Consider the following 22,464-nt stretch of genomic DNA (forward strand, 5'->3'; position numbering starts at 1 on the left):
GTCATCAGAGAAATGCAAATCAAAACCACAATGAGATACCATCTCACACCAGTTAGAATGGCGATCATTAAAAAGTCAGGAAACAACAGGTGCTGGAGAGAATATGGAGAAATAGGAATGCTTTTACACTGTTGGTGGGACTGTCAACTAGTTCAACCATTGTGGAAGATGGTGTGGCGATTCTTCAAGGATGTAGAAGTAGAAATACCATTTGACCCAGCCATCCCATTACTGGCTATATACCCAAAGGATTATAAACCATGCTTCTACAAACACACATGCACACATATGTTTATTGTGCCACTATTCACAATAGCAAAGACTTGGAACCAACCTAAATACCCATGAATGATAGACTGGATTAAGAAAATGTGGCACATAAACACCATGGAATACTATGCAGCCATAAAAAGGATGAGTTCATGTCCTTTGTAGAGACATGGATGAAGCTAGAAACCATCATTCTGAGCAAACTATCACAAGGACAGAAAACCAAACACCGCATGTTCTCACTCATAGGCGGCAACTAAACAATGAGAATACTTGGACACAGGGTGGGGAACATCACACATCGCGGCCTGTCGTGAGGTGGGGGTAGGGGGTAGGGATAGCATTAGGAGAAATACCTAATGTAAATGACGAGTTAATGGGTGCAGCACACCAACACGGCACATGTATACATATGTAACAAACCTGCATGTTGTGTACATGTACCCTAGAACTTAAAGTATAATAACAAAAAAGAAAGAAAGAAAAATAAAAATAATAAATTAATATCCGAATTGCGAAGAAAAAAAAGAAAAGTAATAGCTGTTTGTCATATGTAGAAGTTGTCTTAGTCACTATTGCTCCCCTGGCATACTATGATCTCCACTAAACAGAAGTATTATATTTTGATTTATTATAATTTAATATAATACACACATCCATTATAATTATAGTTCCAAAATTAAAATCCAGGAATGGTCACTTCTTATCTAAAGTACTTAGGTACAAGTTAACCCTTGGGATCAAGCCCAGACTCCCCACCCTGATATGCATAAGGCCTTTCATAGTGTGACCCACCTCCACCTTTCTGGGCTCACTTCTTGTAGATCCTGCACTGCTCTACATTGCATCCCACACCAGATCACTTTTATTTTTCAATTACATCAGTGCCCAGGGTCCCTGTCGGTCTACACATTCTATGTGATTACCTTTCCCATAATTTACTCATCCAATTTAAATACCACTTCCTCGTTTCCCCTTCTGGTTAGCTGCTCCTGCTGTAATCCCATAGGCTTTATACACATCTTTAAGAGCATCATTTACATTGCCTTAACACTATATGTATGCATTTATCACAACATGGAGAGAGATCAATGAGGATAGGGACTGTGCTTCTACATCACTGGAGCTTGACATGTCATGATTCTTAACATGATAGAATATTTATTGAATAAATAAATGGACAACTCAGTGAAGGGAGAGAGGTAAGTTTTGTTATCACCACTTCAGAGGTAAGAGCGGTGAGGCTTTGAAGGTCCATCAGTGATTCCTATTGAAAGCTAAGTGAATAGCAGACCTCTCATTTGCACCCAGCAGTGTCTGGAGGGGCTGGCCCTTTAGGAGACCTTTTCTAGATTCATCCTGACTACTGTGCCCAGTGTGGCCTGGCTCATTTTATTTGAGTGCAATTTCTGCCTAATGCAGTGTCTCTCAATCCTGGGTGCACATTAAATAGTTCATAGCAGGGTGCCTGCTACTTAATGAAAAGCTTAAATGTTTATGTGAAAAGTAGAGAAAAAAACACTGAAACTGCCTTTCCTTCTTAAACTTTTAATGCTTTAGGACTTTTTGGTTCTTATACTAAGTTCCTCCAAGTTTCATCATTAGTTTAAGTGATTTTAATCTGATTTTAACTCCCTTACTCATTCCCCAAGGGTTTGTTTCCCCTTTTCTCAACTAAGTTAAGAACTTCTAGACTATATACTTAAAATTATAGTTAATTGAGATTGGCCTCAGTTGAATTTCTTAGCTGTATAACAGGATTTTCATTTGAAGCTATTTATTCCTGACAATCTCTACTCTTAGAATGTCGACTTCTCTTAAAAGGGTTGTTTTCTAGTGAAAGTTTCCAGACACTCCTCAAATGTGTTTCATCATTAGCCAGGAGCCAGGAGGAAATAGAGCTCCTGGGACACTGTTATTTCAAACTAGATAGAGGCTCCAAGTTTTTCCCAGTGGTCTCAGTAGAAGTAGGCTGTGGATCTACCACTGTGTTGCTCCCTTTGAGCCCCCAAACTCAGCTGTCGGTCCATTGAACTGTACATTAACTAGGCACGATTATGTCACACCATGGCTTAAAATCCTCCAATGGCTTCCCACAGCTTTTAAACTAATATTGACTAATTACCTTTCAGGCAAACCCTACATTATCTGGGTTAAACCACATATACCTACAGATATCCACATAATATCCTGCCTTTCAATCCATCTGATCTACTTGCAGGGTCCCAAAAGCATACCTCTGTTCCTTCATGCTTGTGCTTTACTACCCCTAGAGTGCTTTTTCCCCCTTTTATTACTTTGCCCAGATCTCTACTATTCATTTTTTAAAACTTAAGTTCAAGCATCACCGAAGGGGCACCTTGACAGACACCACTCATCCCTCATCCAAGCGGATACTATCTCCTCTTTCTCTTTTTTCCCAAGGCGTGAAGAGCCCTTCTCTGCTGGCATTCGCACTGTACTGTGCTGAATTATTGACCAGACTTCAGCTCTTTGTAAGACAAGCACATTTCCTCATTTGGCTTTGTATCTCCAGCACTCAGTGCAATGCTTATTACATGCCAGGCACTGTCCTAATTGATGGGGATTAGTGAATGGTACAATCTACCAAGATTCAAACCCAAATCATCAACATCTCTTAGATCTTTTCTTCTCCAAGTTCTGATATCTAAACACTAGTGATTCATAAAATGTTTCATACTCTCTTAAATAATTTGAACACATTTTGGAATCTATAGGGAAAAATACACAATTCCTATGTATTTTATGTATGGTTTATGAGACTTTATAAATAATATGAATTCAATCTCCTGGTTGAATTCATTTTTTTAACTGGCAGGCACTGTAATGGACACACGACATATAATGACCAATAGGCAACATCGCTGCTTTCAGCGAATTTTCCATATAGCTGAAAAATGACACATGATCAAATAATTGCAATGCAATATGACAAATGTGATAATCAAAGGAGGAAAATATCAACTCTTAAAAGTTTTCATAAATGTAGCCATTGAGCTAATCTTAAAGGGGCAAAAGATGTAGGAGAATATAAAAGTTTAAAGAACCCACAAGGAAGAAAAATCCCGAAACAAAGTATTTATAATTTTAACAACAATAATAATAACATCAATATTTACTCTATGCTACACATTACTGTAACTGATTTTACATATATTAATTCAGTTAATGCTAAAAACAATCCCTTGTAGTAAGTAATATTACCTATTGGTTTCCTAGGGCTTCCATAATACAGTGCAAGCATAACTCTAAGATATGGAAGGTTTGGCTTCAGACCATGACAATAAAAAAAACATTCTAATAAAGTTAGTCACATTAATATTTTGATTTCCCAGTGCATATAAAAAGCTATATTTACACTCTATTGTAGTATATTTATGGTGCAATAACATTACACCTAAGAATAAAATGTATATACCTTACATTAAAAATACTTTATGCTGCCTGTTATCCCAGCACTTTGGGAGGCCGAGGCTGGCGGATCACGAGGTCAGGAGATCGAGACCATCCTGGCGAACACGGTGAAACCCCGTCTCTACTAAAAATACAAAAAATGAGCCGGACGCCTGTAGTCCCAGCAACTCTGGAGGCTGCGGCAGGAGAATGGCGTGAATTCGGGAGGCGGAGCTTGCAGTGAGCCCAGATCGCACCACTGCACTCCAGCCTGGGCGACAGAGCGAGACTCCGTCTCAAAAAAAAAAAAAAAAAAATACTTTATGCTAAAAAATGCTAAGAATATTCTAAACCTTCAGCAAGTTGTGATCTTTTCTCTGGTAGGTCAGACCTCTGGTAGGTCTAGCAGGTTGATGGTTGCTGACAGATCAGGGTGATGGCTGCTGAAGTTTGGAGTGGATGCAACAATTTCTTAAAACAAGAAAAAAAAATAGAGTTTGCTACATTGATTGACTCTTCCTTTCAAAAAATGTATTCTTGTAGCATGTGATGCTATTTGATAGCGTTTTGCCCACAGTAGAACTTCTTGCAAATATGGAGTCAATCCTCTCAAACCCTGCTGGAGCTTTATTAGATAAGTTTATAGAATATTCTAAGTACTTTATTGTCATTTCAACACTGTTCAGAGCATCTTCACCAGAAATAAATCTCATCTCAAGAAACCATTTTCTTGCTCATCCATAAGATGCAACCCCTCATTCATTCAAATTTTATTATGGGATTGAATAATTTGTTTCCATCTTCAGGCTCCACTTGTACTCTAGTTCTCTTGCAATTTCCCCCACATCTGCAATAACTTTCTCCATTGAAGTCTCGAACCCCCTCTAAGTCATCCATGTGGTTTGGATTCAACTTCTTCCACACTTCTGTTAATGTTGATATTTTGACTACCTCCCATGAAAATTAATGTTTTTGATTGTATCTAAATAGTCCCTTCCAAAAGGTTTTCTATTCATTTCGCCCAAATTCATCAGAGGAATCACTGTATGTCAGCTATACCCTTACAGAATGTATTTCTTAAATAATAATGACTGAAAGTCAAAATTACTCCTTAATCCATGGGCGGCCAAATGGATGCTGTGTAGGTAGGAATGAAAGCAATATTCATCTCCTTGTATATCTCCATCAGCGCTCTTGGGTGACCTTGTCAATGTGCAGTAATATTCTGAATGAAATCTTTTTTTTTTTTTTCAAGAAGTAAGTCTCAACAATAGACTTGAAATATTCAGTATATCATGGTATAAACAGATGTGCTGTCATCTAAACCTTGTTCTATTTAAAGAGCACAGGCCGAGTTAAATGTAGTATTTTTGATGGCCTTAGGACTTTTGGAATGGCTTCAACTAAATAAGCACTGGTTTCGACTTAAACTCACCAGCTGCATTAGCTCCTAACAAGAGAGTTAGCCTATTCTTTGAAGCTTTAAAACCAGGCATTGAGTTCTCTCTAGCTAAGAAAGTCCTAGATGGCATCTTCCAATAGAAGGCAATTTGTCTACCTTGAAAATTGGTTGTTTAGTGTAGTCACTTTCATCTATTATCTTAGCAAGATTTTCTGGTTAATTTGCTGCAGCTTTTCCATCAGAACTTATTGCTTCACCTGGCACTTTTATTTTATGAAAATGGGCTCTTTTCTTAAATCTCTTGAACCACTGCCAGCTTCAAACTCTTCTTCTTCATCTTCCTCACTGCTCTCAGGACTCATAGAATTGAAGACAGCTGGGACCTTGCTCTGGATTAGGCTTTAGCTTAACAGAAGGTTGTAGCTGGTTTGATCTTCTATCCAAACCACTAAAACTTTCTCCATATCAGCAATAAGACTGTTTCACTTTCTTATCATTTATGTGTTCATGAGTAGCACTTTCAATTTCCCTCAAGAATTTTTCTTTTGCATTTACAGCTTGACTACATTTCATATAAAAGGCCTAGCTTTCGGCCTATGTTGGCTTTGGACATGCTTTCCTCATTATTATTTTTACCTCTAATATTTATCTAATATTATTCCTACCTCTAGGTAATTATTCCTACCTCTTGATTTTAAGTGAGAGATATGTGACTATTCCTTTCAACTGAACATTTATAGGCCACTGTAGGGTTATTAAATGACCTAATTTCAGTATTTCTACGTGTCAGAGAACAGGGAGACCTGAAGAGAGGGAGAAGGACTGTTGGCGATGGAGGTGGGAGGGAAGGAGGACGGCTGGCAGGTGGAGCAATCAGAACATACACGAAACTTCATGATCTTATATGGATGTGGTTTGTGGCACCCTAAAACAATTACAAGAGTGACATCAAAAATCACTGATCACAGATCATAATAAGAGATTTAGTGATATTGAAAAAGCTTAAAATATTGTGAGAATTACCAAACTGTGACAGAGACATGACGTGAACACATGCTGTTGGAAAAATGTCACTCAGAGACTTCTGCAATGTGGGGTTGCCACAACCTTCAATTTGTAAACAATGTAATATTTGCAAAAAGCAATAAATTGAATTGTAATAAAATGTGATATACCTGTGCCACAGACTGGGTAGCTTAAGCAACAGAATTTTTTTTGTCTCACAGTTCTGGAAAATTAAAGTCTGAGATCAAGGTGTCACTGGGGTGGGTTTATTTTAAGGCTTCTTCCCTTGACTTGTAGATGGCCATCTTTTTTCCTGTGTCTTCACATAGTCTTCTCTGTCCCTGCCCATGCTCAAATTTCCTCTTCTTCTAAGGACTTCATTCATATTGGATTCTGGCCTATGCTAATGATTTCATTTCAACTTAATTATCTCTTTAAAGATCTTATATCCAAATAAAGTAACATTCTGAAGTATTAGGAGTTAGGACTTAAACATTTGAATTTTACAGGGATATAGTTTAGCTCATAATATGTTATAATCCCCACTTCACTGAAAAGAAGAGTGGAGTACATGAAGTTAAGCAGCTTGCCCCAGTTTGCAAAATTATTAAGTATCACAATCATCTAGCTCCAGAATCTGTGAGGCTAGCCTTTAGATTGTATGATTCTCTGTTTATATTTTAAAATAAGAAACAAAATTCACAGACCTATTGAATTTTTAGGATATCTCTTTTGTTTGTCGCACACCATAATTCACAAATAGCAAAAATGTGCCTATGTCTATACCATAGGCATACCAATTTCTTGAAAGCTAAGCAGGGTCTAGCCTCATTAGTGCTTGGATGGGAGATCAAATAGCAAATATTTAAAATGTCTTATCTGAGGAAATTAAATTGGCTCCTGTATTAAGCTGTAGAACTAATGGTTTCTGCTCTGTGCAAGTATAATGACCACAACTAACCTCACTGCATGTTAGTCACTGTCCTTGGTGTACTGTACACCTCATCTCATTTATGTTTCACAGCTCTTTGAAGTTTGTTATTATCCACATTTTACAGAAGAGCAAACTGAGACTTCCAGAGATGATCTCCTCTCTCCTCACAAAAATCAATAACAGGAATTTGAAACAAGGTTTCTTAGGAGGAGGTTTTGTATTTCTGGCTTCTCTTCGTGCTCCCACATCCCAAGGGTAAAGTTAGGATGCCTTGTATAAGCCTTTGTGATTGTGGAAATCAGACTTTCCCCTCTTGTATGTTCATCTGGCAGGTTCTTCCTATGTTCATAACAAGATATATTGTACTGCTTTCCCCAACTCCCTTCACTTTCACTGCCTGTTGTGAATGTGAGCTGTTTAGGTCCCTTTCAGCACTCTTAAAGTCACCTCCCAAGTACTCTGTGGCCCTCTTCAGGAGGGTATTCTAAGCTAGTCATCATGGATATGTCTAGGCCCAGATCCAGCATCTCATGTTCATGGCATTCTCTTTGACCTACTTATCTGTTGCCACCTCATACCCTACTAAGCCAGTGCTGGTCTACAGGTCCTCATGGCCTGTGAATAAAACAGGGTTTCAATTCCACAAGGATAAATCATATGTCTTTAGACTACTGATATTAGTGTTTCACAACTCTGCTGTCACCCTTTCTTATATACTCTGAGAGATTTTGTAATCAAATTCTGTTTGTCACGTGAGGTGAAATCAGAAGATGCCTAGTTCTCACTTCTGTGTATAGCTTTGAAAGGTCTGCTAATGCTTGGAACAAAACATGAAAGCCTTGTCCACCTTTCTGTTTTAATTCCCAATTACTAATTTCTTGCATGTTAGTGGAAAAGCATTAAACTTGGAACAGAGCACCTGGATTCTGGTCCTATCTCTGCCAGTTGGGTGTTATAATAAAAGCCACAGGAATATAAAATGGAACCCCAGATCTTCTAGTGCTTTCTAGTTGAGTTACTATTGGCAAATTCTTAAACTCTCTGACTTAATTTCTTCTTCTGTAAAACGGAAGCAATAAAATATTAAGCAAGATATTGTTCAAAGGAAAACTTTAGCCAAATTAAATTTTAAAAGAGTTTAACTGAGCAAAGAACAATTCATAAATCAGGTAGCTTCCTGAGCTAGAGTAGGCTCAGATTCTCTAGCACAGCCACATGATGGAAGAAGATTTATGTGCAGAAAAAGAAAAATAACGTTAAAAAATGGAAGTGAGGTACAGAAAATAGTCAGATTGGTTATAGTTTGGTGTTTGACTTATTTGAACACGGTTTGAACAGCTGGCAACCTTTGATTAGACAAAACTCAGTGATTGGCAAAAGAATAGACTATAGTCTGTTTACAAGTCCATTTAGGTTATAGTTCACAATGTACAGAGAAATCTTTAGGCTGAACTTAAAGTATGTAGGAGACAGTTTTCAGCTAAACTTCATTTAATAATACATTAAGAGTTTACTTTATAGAAATTGCTTTATTGCTAAATTTGTCTTCTGGGTTAGATTATAAACTCAAGATTATTGGGTAAATAGTTGACACCTACTGTGTGCACGGCCCTGAGAAAACAAAAGATAAAAAACTACTATTCTTCAGCTGGTTGGCAGCATTGATATTCCCCCAATGTACTTGTGCCTGCTTTGAAAACAACAATGCCTCTGCCTCTATTTGGATTTGTTCCCTCACAGTGAAAGAAAAAAGAGTGATTGTGATCCTGAATTTCTGAAATAAGGAGTGTGTTTAATGGATAATCTAGCATCTGTTTTCTGTACCTTTCCCACCCTGCTGACAAGTTCTCCTCCATCTGCATTGCTTAAAGCTTAGTCAGAAAGTAACAGAAACCTCCTCATGGAGAGAAAGGAAGGAAAGAACAGAAACCTAGATAGGGAACATGAGAGTGTCAGAGAAAGAAGCCCAGATAGGTCAGCCAGAAGAACTGGGTTCTCATGTTAACTCAGTCCCTTACCAACTTTGGTCACTACTTTCTCTCTGCCTTTTTTTTTTTAAGTATGGTTTCACATTATCTCCTTCGTTGTATTTGTTATGCTAATACATATCCTTTCCTGATCTTGCAATGTATTCATTGCTACTCCTTGAGTATAAAGAGTGTGAATCCTGAGTCCTCTGAGAAAAGGAACACTTAAGGTGTTTAATGCTAATTAATGCAGGTGTCTGTTGGATAAACAGCTTACATTTCAAGATGAAGGTCAAGCAGAGCGTCTTCCAAGAGAGAGAAAATCTACACATCAGACTTTGGTAGAAGCATATGCATACTCGCATCTGCAGAAACACCCCTGTCATCCTGTGTAAACACACAGAGAATGGTATTTATTATTATTAGTAACAGAGTGGTAGCCAAGACCCCTTGATTCCAGTATTGGTTGTACCGTTAACTGTGACCTTTAGATTCAAATTTTATTTTGTCCCTGTAAAATGAGGGGTTTGGAAGGGAGGAAAACAAACTATTGCTTTTTCAGAACTGAGTCACTCATTTATATTTTCTCATTTTATCCATAAGTATTGTTACTCGACATTTCACTTCCTTAGTTTATTTTTGTTCTCATAACTACTTTAAAATGGATAGTACCATCTGCTTTCTATAAATGAGCACATTGAGGCCTCGGATTAAGGCCTCGGATTAAGTTTAAATGGAAATGTTTATTATCATTTAAAAATTACAAATTTGTTTTAACAAGTAACTGCTTCAAAACAAGTACTACATGAAGAAACAAACAAAGAAACAAAAAGAACAAAAAATATAGGGATGCACTGGCCTTGCTATTATACAACTACAATTCAATAAATTTTGAGTGACTAGAAATTTGAGTGGCTGGAGGCATCTCAAGCTGTAGTTCTCAAAGACAGTGCGATTGTCACATCATCTGTCCTGGCCTTTCAGAAAGATGACATCTAAGAAAAATAACTCCAGATCCTCTTGTATTTTCATTATCTCATTATTCCCATGGCTTCAGTTATTAGCTAGAGGTTGGTGAGTTCTCCATTTGTGTTTCCAAAGTTAATCTTACTCTGAAATCCAGACCCAGATATCTAGCTAATGACCTCACATCCCCATTGAAATGTCTCAAAAACATCTTGCAGCACAGCACATCTAGAATCATGACATTAACATCCTCCCCTAATATTCCACTTCTTCAGGGATTTCTATATCTGGTAATACAAACACTTTGCTCAGTAGCATAAGCCAGAAAAGCAGGCATTTTCTGTGGTACCTGGCCCCTCAGTTGTACTGCCTGGACTTCCGGACGTCATCTTTTTTCCTGGACATAATTTTCTCGCTCATTTATCTCCCTTTATGCCTGCATATCCACCAACTCCTACTCTTCCTCAGTCCCTTCTCTGCAATGAAATCTGTCTGGTCTTTTACAAATGATAATCTGTTCATGTTACAATTCACCATCCCAGATACAAACAGTGATTTTCTATCACTCTTAGGAAAAAAACACAAATCTCCCTAACATGGCCTCTGCTACCCTTCATGATTTGGCCTCAGTTCACCTTCCTAGCCTCATCTGGAGCTATTTGCTCCTTGATTCCCATAGACATATTGGTCAATTTTTAGTTCCTTGAATTTGTCATATACTTCCGACCAAAGATTCTTTCCAAATTCCATTCTGTCCTTCAGAAATATTCTTCCCAAAGGATTATAAATTACTCTACTACAAAGACACATGCACACGTATGTTTATTGCGGCACTATTCACAATAGCAAAGACTTGGAATCAACCCAAATGTCCATCTGTGACAGACTGGATTAAGAAAATGTGGCACATATACACCATGGAATACTATGCAGCCATAAAAAAGGATGAGTTTGCGTCCTTTGTAGGGACATGGATGCAGCTGGAAACCATCATTCTTAGCAAACTATCACAAGAAGAGAAAACCAAACACTGCATGTTCTCACTCATAGGTGGGAACTGAACAATGAGATCACTTGGACTCGGGAAGGGGAACATCACACACTGGGGCCTATCATGGGGGGGGGAGGAGGGAGGGATTGCATTGGGGAGTTATACATGATATAAACGTTATGCACATGTACCCTAGAACTTAAAGTATAATAAAAATAAAAATAAAAAAAGAAATATTCTTCTACCATTTCTCTAAACAGTCATTCTTCAACTTTTGAAGAATGCACCATCAAAGACTTTTCCTCAGGCCACAGACAAGAGGAGGTTTCCCCATTAAATCCTATTACCATGTTACATTCTTCCATATTTACCAGTCCATAACTATAGGCTGATTTCCAAAATTGCTAGTTAGTGTCTGTCTCCACCACTAGACTCCAAATACCATAGGGCAGAAAACTTCACCAATGCGGGGCACAGAGCCAGTTCATTATTGATGTTTAGAATATAGTCATTCATTTATGAAATATATGAATGATGTATTACATCGAATCAGTTCCCAAATATCCAACTATCTTAAAGCTTCCTTGTTTGTTCTTTTTTTAAAATCGATGTTTATTTTATAATTATTTTATTTGTAAAAATGTTGCAAAGATAGAATGGAGAGTTCCCACATATTCCATACCCAATTCCCCTATTATTAACATCTTCCCTTGGTATGGAACATTGGTGGACATTAGTGAACCATGTTGCTACAATTATTATCAACCATAGTCAATACTCTATTTAGATTACTTAGTAGTTACCTAATATCTTCTTCTACTCCAGGATCCCACCCAGGATACTACATTATATTTAATCATCCTGTCTCCTTAGGTTCCTCTTGCCTATGATAGTTTTTCCGACTTTCCTTGTTTTTTTTTTTTTTTTTTTTTTTTTTTTTGAGACGGAGTCTCGCTCTGTCGCCCCGGCTGGAGTACAGTGGCCGGATCTCAGCTCACTGCAAGCTCCGCCTCCCGGGTTTACGCCATTCTCCTGCCTCAGCCTCCCGAGTAGCTGGGACTACAGGCGCCAGCCACCTCGCCCGGCTAGCTTTTTTTGTATTTTTTAGTAGAGACGGGGTTTCACCATGTTAGCCAGGATGGTCTCGAACTCCTGACCTCGTGATCCGCCCGTCTCGGCCTCCCAAAATGCTGGGATTACAGGCTTGAGCCACCGCGCCCGGCCTTTCCTTGTTTTTTGATGACCTTCACAACTTTGAGGAGTACTGCTCAGGTATATTGTAAAATGTCCCACAGTTGATATTTGTCTGATATTTTTCTTATGATTAAACTGGGATATGTGTTTTGAGATGGACAACCATAGAGGTAAAGCACCATCCTCTTCACATCATATCACAGGTGTATAGGGACTCAAAATGTACCCCAAAGTATGGTGCCTTGGGATGCTGAGTACTTTGAAGTAAAGGAGATTGGAAGGCCTCAGAAGCAAAGTCTCTGTTCCCTCTTTCTCCTGTGAAAGAAACCATAAAAACTAGACTACCTCTTCCCCAAGTTCATGAAAACTAGAACCTTTCTTTTCCAAAACAAGCCATAAACCCTAAAAATATTACTATCATCTTCTCTCATCTTTCTGTGTAGCAGCTGGCCATAAAGAAATACTCTGACCTACGTTGTTTGGTAGTAGATCATAAAACCTTCATTTCTAAGGTCCTCCCCGATATGTAGAAGGAGGGACTGCTGCACAGAGAGGTCAAAAAGAATACAAACAGACAGGTCTCATTGGATTGTTTATCTCAGCCTATTACCATTAGATCATACCCTTTTGTCCTGTCAAATTTCTGCATCACTGGCCATGAGCATAAAATCTAAGCATAAAAATAGACAATTTTCCCTGGGTCTTTGGCTCTTTTTTCTGAAGTCTCCCATGTCATATAAAACTTCAATTAAATTATTATGCTTTTTTCTTGTTAATCTGTCTTTTTTTTATAGGAGTTTTGGCCATGACCCTCATGATGGATAGAGAGAAATTATCACACCTCTATACCCCACAAGGGCCATGCTATTAACATAACTTACCATTGTGAATGTTAACCTTGATTACCTGTCAGAGGTAGTGGTGGTCAACTTTCTCAAACTGTTAAATGATTTCACCATGGTTTGATACTGTACTCTTTGAAAAGACGTCACTGTGTGCATCCCATACTTAGTGAGTGGGGAGTTATATATAGTACCTTCAGGGCAGAATATCTACATAATTATTTGAATTCTTTTACAAGATCATAATTATTTGAATTCTTTTACATGATAGATTTATGTATTTCTCTCCATTTATTAATTTATATATTTATAGATTATATCTGTATAGACTCCTCTATCTTTATTTTATATGGCTTTATTTTGTGGCTCAAACTCTTCCAGCTTTAGCCTTTAGGAGTGATTTCAGTTGACTACTCTGTCCCTTTAACATATCTCTAACATTGTGGATGGTTGTAATTTCTTTGAACATATCCTTACTTTATGGCACTGCAAGATGCTCAACATTCATCTTATATATTTCTTATTCCAGCCCTGGAGCCTGCCATTTCTTCAAGGAGACCCAGTTCTCTTTATTGGAGAATATTTCTTCTATTCTGCTTACATTTTCTTCTTCTGGCATTCCAATTATGCATATGTTACATTTTTTTGGAAATTATCCCACAATTCTTAATTATTTTTTATTCTTCCTCTTTGCATTTCAGTTTGGGAATTTTCTACTAACCTAGCCTCAAGTTCACTGATTCTTTTCTTGACCATATCAATGCTCATGATATATGCAACACTGTTGGAGTGTTTTTGATTTCTAGCCTTTCTTTCGATTTTTTCTTAGAGTTTCCATATTTCTGCTTCCATTATTCATGGTTTTTTTGCATATTATTTACTTTTTTTATTTGAAATGTTATTATAATATATTAATTTTATATTATGTATAGTTATTTAAAATTTATATTATTCACAATTATTTCAGATTCCGTGTCTCATAGTTCCAAAATGTATATCATATCTGAGTTGGGTTCTAATGATTGCTTTGTCTCTTCAGATTTTTTTTCTTCTCTGTTACCATGCCTTGTAATTTTTTGTTAAAAGCCGTATATGTTTTATTAGGTAAGATAAACTGAGGTAAATGGGCTTTTAGTATACAAATTTACGATATTCTGGCAAGGAGTCGGACAATGATTAAATATTTATCATAGTTGTTATGGTTTTGAGATCAGAGGCCTCAGGTTTCTCTAGTGTATTTGTTTTTGTCTCTATTCTTGGTTTTGGGTTCCCCTACATACTCCTCCTTAGAGATAGTTTATGTATTTCAGCTCTTTTAGCTGCAATCCACTGTTGTTATACTGAAGCTTTGTTGGATGGTGGTTAAGTATGAGGGAGGGGGAGTGTTCAAAATATTCTAATTAAACCTTAGTCCTTTAGTAGACCAGTGCATTGGGGCTTCACAATACAGTTTTATCTTCTTTTGCCTCTGCCCCTCTATTTGCTTCCCTGGCTGCAGTATTTCTATTTATTTCCTTGAAACTCTGACACCTGTGGCTTATATTTACTTCCCCTTAGGTGAGACAGGAAAACTAAAAGAGGCTGTACTGAAAGGAATTCTCTTCCTGAAACTGGGATAAGGCTCTAACCATTTCCCCTGGATCATAGGGCTTTGATATGGAGAATGTCCTGGGCATATTTCACAATGGTCACTCTCCTCCTCTCTGTGACAGAATAAGGAGAGTATCTTTCTGAAGTCTTCACCATGAAAACCTGGTGGAGTTTTTGGAGGTAAAGCCCCAAACATGTGGAAGTTCCCTTAAGACAGCAGCACCCAGGAATTTCCCACTATCATCACTAGTCTAGACTCAGTCTCCAGCCATTCATCGAAGTGTTTCAGCGTTCCTACCACTTTAGGAATCCAGCTGCTCCTGCCCCTGGTAAGCAGATCTCAGCTATGTGCCTCTGGATGAACCCATCTCTCTACTTTTGAGGATGGCAGTTTGCCCCACAACCTCAATTCTCTCATGGGTCCAAGAAAATTTGTTGATTATTAATTTGTCTATTTTTTCCTTTTTTTAAGGATAAGAGTGACCAGAGTCTTTACGGACCTGAAATCAGAGGTCCCATGCCAGCTTTCATTTATAAAACATATCTTTCCATATTTCCATCTGTAGTCATCTCTACATTTTTCTAATTTTTCTGTTGTGGATTTCACTGTTGCTCAGATTTTCAGAAAACTATCTAGATTCAGTTCAAATTAAGTTTTGCTGAAAAGATGACTACCCCCTCCTCCCTAAATGTCAACGTAATTATCTAAATTAAACATTAGTATTCCCATGTGAGCTATTCTAGACATGGTTTGGTGAAATTAACTGAAGTTGAGAGTCACTGGTGAAGAACTTAATCAAGATTAATATCTTCATTTGAAAAGGTTGATGAGGTGGGTGAGCATATTAATGGTTTCATCCATTAAATCTTTTGGTGCTGAGAATTGATGCCCTTGCCCTACTTAGGTAAAGAATTTTTATTTCATGGCAGAAACAAAATTATTTACAAATTGAACTATAGTAGTAATTTTTCTCAATTGGCAAAAGGTACAATTTTTGCCTCAAGCCCTTATCTAGTGGCTCATTGTATATCAGGCTATTCCAAAATCAGTCAAAGTTTGACAGGGGTGGTGGAGGGATTATCAGACAGCCTCCTTCTCATTTCAAAAAATTAATTTACCAATTGAAAATGCATGGTTTAGTACAAATGTCTAATAAAAATTATTTGTAATATGATTTCTTTTTTTTATATTTTCTCTTTTTTATATAACAAACAAGTACTGCTTTTGTCAAGAGAAGAAAACCATAGAAGTTAAAACAAAAGGACTAGTTTATAAAATCATAGGACTTTAACAAAATTGGGGTTTATTTGTTAAGCCAGTTTCTAATTTCTTGTGTTGAGGAAACTGAAGCACAGAAAAACTAATCTTAAATCTTCTAATTTCTCATTTTTGCCTATCAGAATAATAAACATCACCAAAGGCATTGCTCACATATACATGGCTTTGGCATTTCTATTACAGGTTATGTTATATCTCATCAATTTTAAAGTGCTTCTAGTATAGTCATAATACTGAGGAGGGAGAAGAAGAGGAGAGAGGAGCTGTGAGAAAGATAATAGCTTTTACTTACCATTTGGCAAGCACTTAACTGTGTATTTTGTGTTGTTTTAATTAATCCCCACATTACCTTCATGGCATAAACATAATTCCCATTTTGTAAAATAAAGAAGATCAAACAGATTATAAAATTTTACAAATCTTCCTTGTCGCAACCTATAGAACTCATATTTTTACATAGGTCTATGCATAGGTTGACCTACAGTAGATACTCAGTAAATATTCATTTAATAATTGCACTAATTTAGAAAGTATTTGGTATGCATGAACCAGATTTTTAGCGTTTTTCAGTGGACTGCCAATTCCTCACTAAATTCACAACTGAAAACCAACTTTGACCACAAGTAGTGTTTCAAGTTAAGATCCTCTAATAAACAAAATTGTTTTCTGTCATGGAAAAAATGATCACCATTTCTTCCATTTGGCTTCCTTGCTCTCTTTGTTTTTGTGCCTCAAAATATTGAAAATGGTTTTCTAAAATTGTATTCAATTTATTTGAAGCATTATCACTTCTTTTTCAATACCACCTTTTCTACCATGTACCAATCTTTGACCTGCTAGCTTAAAATGTACAGCTAAGTAACGATAGCTTACTTATTTAGTACTTTCACAAAAACTATCATATTGGAAACAGGTAGGACAGATATTATTACTCTTATTTTAGGGATGAGGAGGCTAAGTCTCCAAGTTCAGTGATTTGCTTAGAGTCATACAGTCAGATGAAAACAGAGCTAGGCCTCAAGGAGAGATCCCCAACTCCAGCTCTTGTGATCCTTCTTGTATGTCACACGACTTGATAATACAAGGCCATTCTCTTTGTCATATTGTTAATGGTCCCCTATGAATAATCCTACAACTTGAGTTTCTACTCCATTCTTACTGGAGTTTTCAATCCTTTAACTTTTTAGTTTTTGTTCTAGTCAAAGCTTTTAGTTGCATGAAGCAGAAACTAACTCTGCCTGATTTATGTAGGAAAAGAATTTGCTGAGAGGCTATTGGGTAGCTCACAAAATCATGGAGCATCAGGTTCAGAAACAGGTGAGAATAAGCAAGAAGAGCATCAGCTAAGACAGCTGCCAAAACCATGCTATAGAACACAGGGCACTTCCTGGGCAATGGATTCCTTTGCTGGTACATCCGGCTTTGCTGCCCCTGAAAACTAAATATTGTTGTATCAACTGCCACTGCCCATTTCTAGGATGGTTTCTGATTGTCCCTGCTTCTTTGTGTCACTATCTCCTGTTTCAAAGTCATGAATAAGTATGTCTGATTGGCAGAATATTTATCATATGGTCATACTCTAACTTTAGAAAAAGCCAGGAAACCAAGTACAAGTATTTAAACCATTATCATTGGAGGTAAGCTCTGTCTCCCATCAAGACTCATTAAGCCCACACTTCACCTATCACAACATGGATGTTTAAATCATTGAAAGCCTCCCAGTAGAACCAAAAAAGTGAGCAAATTCCAGCACTGTTTCCAATTTAGTTTTATATGTTCTTTCTCTGGTCTTTCTTTGGGACAAGCAATATATTTAATTTACAACAATGATTGTCACTCAACCAATGGTTACCTTTATTTTGCAGCATTCCGAAGGTTCACAACTCAATGTGTAAGTTTTATTCACCTCCTAAGAAATTATTATTTCAAAGCTACCCTCAATATTTATTTTAAATGAGTGAACTTCAAGGCCTGAAAGAATAAACTGATACTTTACGAAATATTTTTGAAGTATAAAGAATATATTCAATATCTTTCCATGTCTCCAGATTTTAATATATGCCTTACTTTACTTTAAAAATTTTCAAATATGTCTTTTATACACAATATGTTTCTTAGTCTGAATAACCCTTTCCTCTGCAGTATTTTTGAGCAGTGGCTCCGAAGGCACCATCCTCTTCAAGAAGTTTATCCAGAAGCCAATGCACCCATTGGACATAACCGGGAATCCTACATGGTTCCTTTTATACCACTGTACAGAAACGGTGATTTCTTTATTTCATCCAAAGATCTGGGCTATGACTATAGCTACCTACAAGATTCAGGTAAAGTTTACTTTCTTTCAGAGGAATTGCTGAATCTAGTGTTACCAATTTATTTTGAGATAGCACAAAACCTTATGCTTCTACAATGTTATTCCTGAATGCTTTAAATCGGGAAAGTGCATTATAATCCTTAATTTATTACCAGTTTAATAAAAATCTTAAGATCACTAAGAACAGAGAAATCTGCAAAGGGTGGAGGTGTGGTAAGAGGAGGGGCTTCCTGTAAGTCTCAAGTAACAGGTCTTCCCTTCCTTCTTTGAAAACCACAGTACATAAAGAAGAGAGCTTACTGGTAACTATTTTTCAAAGATTTTCCATTTAGGATTTTATGATGTAGTATCTGTTTCCATTTTCAAAACATGCTAGACTTTCATGTGTTCATGCTTTTGAATATGCTATTGTTTCTGCCTGAATTCTGACTCTATTTCTCCATTTGTCAAACTCTCAGATATAAAAATCATTTTATACTTATAGTCATGTTTACTCACACCTTTCTCATAGTTACATAGTATTTTTTTCTATGTATGAATCTGTCCTGGGTTTTATTCTTCCCCAAACCCCCAAGATCAGAATTTATCTCGCAAGCTTCTCCATTCTAAGCATCACATTTTATCTGGTATGGACTGAAATCAATAAATCAATTTGAGCGCAAGTGATATTTATCATGAAGTGTCATTTCTCTTAACTAATATAAGTGAAGTTTGCTAGAAAAATGTCATACCTCTTAATACTCAGGTCATTTTTGGATATATATTTTAAAACACTGTAAGTATTCTATCATGCCAGGTGTTTTTTTATGTGTCTGCAGTGAGTTGTTTATTCTTTACACACACATTTATTGAATAACTACTTTGAACAAGACATTGCCTTAGATACTATGGATACAATGGTAAACAACATAGTCTCTGTCTTCATAAAATTTACAATGGAAGAGAAAGATCTTAACTGCTTGCTTAAAAACTCATTTATGTAGAGATATGTCTAACTCCAGGGGTCAATGAAGTGATATTTCAGATGACATCAATATGACAGGTAGAATTAACTAGTTGAAAAGGAGGGCATGATTATGAGTTTGGGCCATATTATTAGAATAATGCAAGCCACTGATAAATTTTAAGCAGGTTATAATCAAATTTGAATTTTCAAAAGATTATTGCAGCTTCAGTGTGTAGAAAGATTTTAGCAGTTGGAAAGCACAAGCAGAAAGGCAGTGTAAATGCTATTGTAAGAGTCTAGGGAAGAGGTAAAAGTAGTTTAAGTTGCAGTGGTAGTGGCAGGAAGGGAGATAGAGAGCATGATTAATTTGATATTATTTTAAAGGCAAAATTTACAGAACTTGGAAAATGATTTATATACCAGATGAAGGAGATTAGGAATGGCTTTATGCTTTCTGGCCTGTGAAACTGATGAATGGTAGAATAATTCACTGATATAATAACAAGAGGAGCAAAGAAAGACTTGGAGGAAGGCTTATGGTTTTGTTATACAGTGAAATGAAGTTATATGGGACAGCAAGGTAAATGTCTCTTGAGAAGTTGGATACACAGGCCTGAAACTCAAAAGTGGTGTCTGACCCTCAGATCCAAATGTGAGGGATATCAGCATACAAACTGTTGACTCAGCTAATTTTTAAAATCCTATGGGGGGTGATTTTTATTCTGTTTTACAGGTAAGTAAACTGTGAATCAGAAAGATAAAGTGATTAATTTTAAACTAAAAGCTAATAAGTGTCAAATATTGAATCCAAAACTTTACCACTCCATCCCTGCACAGAGAGGAGGGTTCCCTTTAACCCCTATATTGTCTTCTACACATATGCTCCACCTCTTTGTTCCTTCCCTAAGTGTACAAATGGATACTTTTTACTACAAAGGCAACAAAATTGCCTAGATGAGCCAGGGGAAAAGAAGCTCAATGAGTCATGTTAGAGGCTTGAAGGTATTTATTTCCAATTAAATTTAAATAAACAAAATTTATTTGAAATGCCTTAGAGTAATTTTCATACAGCTTTGAATTTACAAAGTTAATTTTAGAGAAGTTTGACTTTAAAATAAACAATAGCAGATACTTGGGAGGCTGAGACAGGAGGTTCACTTAAACCCAGGAATGTGAGGCCAGTTTGGGCAACACAGCAAGACTCGTCTCTAAAAACAAAGTAAAGTAAAACAAAACAAAACAAAACAGCTAAACTAAGTAACAGCAATTGCCTATTTTCTGTTTTATGAATTTTTCGATATTGTTGCTTCTGTTGTACTTACAAGAAGTTTAAAATTTATCTCTATTCATAGCCAAATTTTAAGCTTACTTAAAAATTATTTTAAATATCTTGATATAATTTTGTTCAAAGGGATTATTATTCATCATCCAGGTAGGTACTCATGCTTATAATTACTTAAGTGATTTCTGTAAAAGGGCAGCTGATGTCTGCCATTTATAAAACATTCTCTTATAATTGAATTTAGTGATTCTTTAGAAAATGAGTAGCAGGTGATTTTCTTGTATGTATAACTAATTTACAAGGTGAGGCCAAAAAGCTTTGGCAATGAAGGGTTATGTCCTCAATGTTGTTGATGCATGTAATCTTGCTTTCTGGGTAGCAGAAAAGTTCTCTGTTGAGAGCATCCTTCTTCCCATATATTACAAAGGACCTGGAAATTTGGTTTCAAAAATGAGAAGGGGAAACAATGTTCATAGTAACTGCAGTGCCCCATTCTGCCAATGGAATTTGATGACACTTCTATCATTTGTGAATTTGTTCAATAGCTCTTTTTGGCTATGTGTACACCTCTGTGCATGCTGTTCCTTTCTGCCTAGGATGGATTGCCATCAACATTATATGCTCAGAGTCTAACTCATTCTTTTACTCAGTGGAATAGTCTTCTTGCTGCCTTCCCTGACTTCACAGAGAGATGTAGGAGGTCTCTTCTCCATGATCCCTTTGTATCTTCATCAGAACATTACTCTTGAAATGATTTGTTTACCTGCCAGGTGCTGAGGGTGAAAAGGTAAATGAGGCAGAGTGTCCCCTAACAGGTAGTATATCTCAATGAATATGTGATTTTTTAAATAAATGAATAGAAGAATGAAAGATAAAACAAGTAAGACATAATACTTGTTCTTGAGAGTTTGTGACAAGCTGGAAAAGTAAGATATATATAAATAGATATAATCATAATAAATGGACATTTGTGCCAAATGTCACAAGGCAGCAAAGAAACTAGTTTGAGAATCCAGAAGAGAGAATGGAGCTGAGTCAGCAGTGGAAGCAAGTTTGGAAAGAAAAACTCCTATTGTAAGCTGATTTAGTTGAAATATTGATGAAATTACTATTTTATCATGATAAGAATCAACAGCAGTTGTAAATTGTTTTCTATATGGTAGACATTGTACCAATGGCTATATATACATTGTCTAGTTTAATAGCTCCAGGCAGATTCCTAATTCATTAGAGTAATGGCCCCTAACTACTTCATGTGTTTGTTTTGTGAATAAATGGGCATGTTAATGCACTTTGGAAATGATAGCACATAAAACAAAAATCTACATAATTATTCTGAAAAGAATGGATGACAAGAAATATAGGACTTCACACAGGGAAAGATGATATAAAAAAATTATGACATTGGGAAAGAACAAAAAGGTGCACTATTGGGGCTCAAAAGCAGATAGCTTAGAAAGAAAGTCTGAATTTTAGTTTAAAGACGTTGAGAAGTAAAAGTGTTTCAAAGATAGTCCCTTGGTGACAGTAAAAATCGAGACCACTTGGAATGAATTGAAGTGGAGCAATAATAAGAGAAGCTGGAGAACAGGACTGACATAGAAATAGTGTTTAAAAGCTGTGAAAACACTGGAGCCGAGTCTTTGAAAAAAAGAAAATATTTATTATGTAGCCTCTATGTATCCTGCCTTTTTTGGACATTTTAAATGTACTATGTATTGAAGCTATTAACAGCAATCTAAGCTAGGTATTGTAGTCCCATTTTCAAAATAATTTTAATATATATTAAAAACAGTAACTTTCAAGGTCTAGGGTTTACCCTGGATTATAGAGTCCATGATGGTTCACCAACAACCCATCTATATTATAGCTAGTCAGAAAGGAAAAGGTAAATGGTCAAAGATATATTTTTTCTTTTTAAGGGAACTTCCCCCAAAGTTATACATATATTTTTGCTCTAGACTTGAGTCACATAGCCATGACTTGCTGCAAGGTAAGCCCCGGATGCACCCTCTTCTTTCTGCTATGTCAAAAAGTAAATTTGTAGTATCTTCTGTGTATGTTCTAC

General features: G+C 36.5%; 1 protein-coding gene across 1 annotated transcript in view; it reads left to right on the top strand.

Annotated features, from left to right (window-relative positions):
* TYR (tyrosinase) overlaps positions 1-22,464 on the top strand; it is a 125,110-nt gene that overhangs the window by 97,551 nt on the left and 5,095 nt on the right. Inside the window, exon 4 of the mRNA XM_033205968.1 lies at positions 17,997-18,178. Coding sequence (XP_033061859.1) covers positions 17,997-18,178 — 182 coding nt within the window. The remainder of the gene's footprint in view (positions 1-17,996; positions 18,179-22,464) is intronic.

This window comes from Trachypithecus francoisi, unplaced genomic scaffold (assembly GCF_009764315.1).
Source record: "Trachypithecus francoisi isolate TF-2019V2 unplaced genomic scaffold, Tfra_2.0 Lachesis_group8, whole genome shotgun sequence".
NCBI classification, from domain to species: domain Eukaryota; kingdom Metazoa; phylum Chordata; class Mammalia; order Primates; family Cercopithecidae; genus Trachypithecus; species Trachypithecus francoisi.